We start from the raw sequence: 4320 nt of genomic DNA, 5'->3' as shown, positions 1-4320 counted from the left end.
GTTAACCTGACAATGCACAGTTACCCTGTCACTAACTGTACACCTGACTCGGCTATCTTATATATACAAGCACCCCAAATACCGTCTATGGTGTGGTTGCGATTTTACGCATTAATTAGTCGTACGGTAAAAATACACGCCCGCCCGGAACCCCTAGTTTCCCCCCTCCCGTCCCCCTACTCCTCCCTTCCCCCTTGTTTTGAATTTCATCCTGGGGAGAACCCTGTAGACACATTGTCTGGTTCGTTTGATACAATGTATATACACATCACATTTAAGGACCAAGACACACATGCAGCGACAACGACCGGCCGTAACGACAAACGACCTTTTCAGAAATTAGAAACTATTTGTTTCCTATGAGCCATCGCACACTGACGCGACGACGACCGGCGACGAACCTCGACGACAAAAATATTTAGAAACGTTTCTATTCCCAGCGACTTTCACCGGCGACACTTTACAAATGCCAATCACAGCAGTTTCCATCGGCACGCTGACATCGCCATTACCGTTCATATACGTCATAAAATTATAAACCAATGCTAGCCAGGAAGTAGACTGGACCCCAGCGCTAAACTCGCACCGCCTGTCAGAAACAGTGGAGCCGCGAACCCATCTAACCAAAACGTGGAAGGCTGCGGGCAGCCATCAGACGTGATTATTGTTTACTTTCGTATTATATGCTGCGTGTATATTACTTTATTATATTCTCGTTATACATAGAGCGTTTTTACTAGGGCTGTCATTGGTATCCAATTATTTCGATTCGATTATTGATATATTTTTTTCCGATATTTCGATCCGATTCGATCCGATTCGATTTATTATGTAATAAAACATGATGTAGCAAAAGATGGATGGTGTTTTGGTTTTGTTATTTTTAGCATTGTAGGTGTGTTTTATTGTTTTGTATGTGAATGTATACACTACAATATTATAAGTTATAACATAACATAAAATGAAACAAAATGACACTATACCACTTGAAATTAACTGACAATGTGTCTCCATCTAGGGAGGACAACGGATTTGTATTTTTCGTAATTTTGGTATAAAAACACTAATATGTTGGCATTCTCGGGGACCAAGCTCTCCCGTTTGCGGAACACACCACCTGCCGTGGAGAACACTCTCTCGGAGGGGACACTGGAGGCGGGGATATTCAGGTACTGCCTCATCACTGCAGCAAGTATAGGGTACTTGAGCCTGTGTGCCTTCCACCAAATAAGAGGGTCACCGTATTTCACTCCAAGCGAAGGCTCCTGACGATACGATGCAAGTTCATCTATTACACGTGCCTCTGTGGTTTTGGGACCCTCGGCATTTACAAAAACCACTCCATCCAGATCATCATCGGACTCGGAGTCATCTGTTCTTCGTTTTTTGGCCGGACTAGGACTGGAAGCAGTTGAAGTTGAAGGAACAGGGTTATCATCCGTTGGTTGAGCCTTGATTTTTAGAGGTTGATTAAGTGGGGCACATGCGATACACTCCTCCTTTAAGCTGCTATAAATAGCTTCCTTATCCTCCTCGCTCATCCAATCCAGGGTCCGCACTCTAGGGTCAAGCACAGATGTGAGACCTAGCAGGGACTTCTCTTTCACTGTCTGGTATCTCTTGTTGAGGTCACTTCTGATCTGTGTTTTCAATCTCTTGATTATAGGAAGGTCGGTATCTTTGTATACCAAATCTCGGTTGACGAATGCTTCCAGATAAGGCAGGATAAGTCCTGCTGTTGGCTCCTTTTCTGCCGACACCTTCTTGGTAGCCTTCTCGAATACCTTGAGAATCATCTGCATTTCTTCCAGGACTTTTCTGTCCTCATCTGATAGGAGTAAATGCTCGTGACTTCCACCGTAAAGAGATGAGTAGACAGCTGGATAAACAGCAAGTAAGCGATCAATCATGTAATATTGTGAGTTCCAGCGTGTTGCGACATCTTGGATCAGCTGGAGGTTCTTCAACCCAACAAGCTTTTCATTAATGTGTAATTGTTCGGTCCTCAGATAGCTCTGCTTAAATGTCGACACAAGTGCTCGCACACGTCCAAGCAACTTCTTCATGGCTGGATCATCAAGGCCTTTGCTAACAGACAGGTTTATGGTGTGGGCGAAACAACCAAAGTGAGGCACATCGTAGATATTGAGAGCACTTTGCACATTGGCTGCATTGTCGCTTACACCCTTGACATTTTTCAGGCCCCACTTGACCTGGGTTGCTTGCATCTCACTTGCTAATCTAGCTCCAGTGTGACTTCCACTAATTTGGTGAGTGTCCAATACATTGCACTTTAATTCAAAGGTGGAGGGGTCTATGTAGTGAACGGTAGTTGTCACATAACTTTGCATAGCAGAGCTAGACCATGCATCTGTGGTAAAGCTATGAGCTTCTGCCTTTGCTATGTCCTCTTTGACAACCTGCGTAGTCACCTGATACATTGGCACAATGTATTTCTCAAGTAATGTGTTGCGACTTATAGGTTCATATCTAGAGTCTAGAGTATGTAGTAGATTTTTGAAGCCTGCACCTTCTACAACACTCAATGGCCTCATATCCGAGGCCACAAACTCGGCTAGAGCCTGATTTATCTCTCTAACCCGCCGCCCACCCATTGGATAAGGTTTTCTGGTCTCCAAGAAACTGGCTACTGATGGCTGGTGCAACTTTGCGCCTATCTGCCGTGTGGTCGTGCCCGTCGTAGTAGGCTGGTGACGGTCAATGTCAAGGCTTGGCAGCGGGGGCTCAGCTGCGGAGAGTCCCGAGACAGAGACACACGGGGTACTGCTATCTTCACATTTCACCTGGAAATATATGAAAATAAACTTAAATTTAACTTCTATAACTTCAAAAACCTTCAACTCTTCAAGTAATTTGTTTATATAATTATATCATAAATATTGATCTATATTTACAAAATTACTATTTCCTATTGTTTAATTTGTTTTCACAGACAGTAAGTCATGTTTAATTAGAAGTTCATTGAAGTATTTTGTTTATTTCTCATTGGGTTAATTTTCACAAAATTACCACGACCAAAAACAGAAACACAAAACTTGTGTCAGAAGATATTAAATGATTTCTGAAAAGGAGCTAATAAATTAAATGTATAAATAATTTGAATTAAGTTAAAACATTTGGTACCTTGGCATGCACTTCCTCAAAGTGGTGCCGATTGAGGTGTGTCCACATGTTTGTTGTTGTGCTTTTATATGGCTTTATCTCGTCACACAGTTGACAGACGACTTTCGTCCTCTCCACTGCCCCATCCCCTGTCTTGGGGAAACCAAAATAATCCCACACATGGCTTCGTTTTCCTTTCCTCGACCTGAATGAAAAACGAATAACCTTTTATCAGGCAGGCATAGGCAATCTCAATAAGATTTCTAGTGTATGGAGTATGTATATAATAAAAAAGATCGTATGTACTTAGTGACAGAAACGATATTTTACGGGGGTCGAAATTTGCGGTATCCCGATATCCGCGGGATTGTAGATTTTTGTGTTGGATCATTGGATGCCAGATTTCCAATGCTTGGTATCCCGTCTCGATAGTAATACAAAATCGTCAAAATCTAGATAGTAGTTGTTGAGTTATCAACTTTATAGTTTATACGGCAGCGCATATAAGCGAGTGCGCGCGTAGAGCAAGTGCGAACGATCTGAACGGGCTCATGCACCTTGCTGCTAGCATGATGTATCCATCCATTACTACGCCACACTAGCATTATACATCGGGCATAGTATAAGTGTATGCTCAGGTCAGCGATACATGTAGTATGTACTATGTACTAGTATGTAGTGTACTATTTATAATGTACCATAGGCATAAAGGCATAAACGTGATGTTATACGTTGTATCAAGCAAGCCAGATATTGCGTCTAGACGTGTAATTTACGTCTCAGCATATTGTGCAGGCATGACCGTATGTAAACCCATAGCCATAGGTAAAAGTAAAACCGTAAAACGAACGCCAGAAGCGCGAAACGTTAATCACCTTATTATTGCTTATTTCAAAGTTTTGTATACCAACATTGTTGAAATTACTATCTAAAAAAGGGATACTAGATCTCAAATAGTCAAATACTTGGTATCCCACATGGATACCATCAGTGGCGTAGACAGGTCCTCAGTTGTGGGGGGGATGATTTCGCTGTTACTTCCATCATAATGTATATGAAGAGGGTGCGCGAGTAGCGCACACGCCGAACGCCTTGGCACAAAGCCCTTAATGGGTGTGGTCCAGGGGCCCGCCCTAGGGGCCCTGGCGGGGTGCAGGAGCAGAGCCCTTGCCCGGGGTCCAGGGGGCGGAGCCCCCG

At 43.2% G+C, this 4320-nt stretch overlaps 1 protein-coding gene across 1 annotated transcript; it reads right to left on the bottom strand.

The window, feature by feature from the left end:
- Positions 1–806: 806 nt before the first annotated feature.
- Positions 807–4075, bottom strand: LOC106820001 (zinc finger BED domain-containing protein 4-like). Its single transcript, XM_014824564.1, has 2 exons — positions 3145–4075; positions 807–2804 (listed from the first exon to the last, which is right to left on the bottom strand). Exons 1-2 carry the CDS (start codon positions 3190–3192, stop codon positions 993–995), a joined length of 1860 nt encoding a protein of 619 aa, XP_014680050.1. The 5' UTR covers positions 3193–4075; the 3' UTR covers positions 807–992.
- Between the last annotated feature and the right edge of the window lie 245 nt (positions 4076–4320).

Source organism: Priapulus caudatus, unplaced genomic scaffold (genome assembly GCF_000485595.1).
Source record: "Priapulus caudatus unplaced genomic scaffold, Priapulus_caudatus-5.0.1 Scaffold5631, whole genome shotgun sequence".
Lineage (NCBI taxonomy): Eukaryota > Metazoa > Priapulida > Priapulimorpha > Priapulimorphida > Priapulidae > Priapulus > Priapulus caudatus.
Note: the sequence above shows the minus strand (reverse complement) of the source record. Positions and strands in the feature narration are given on the sequence as shown.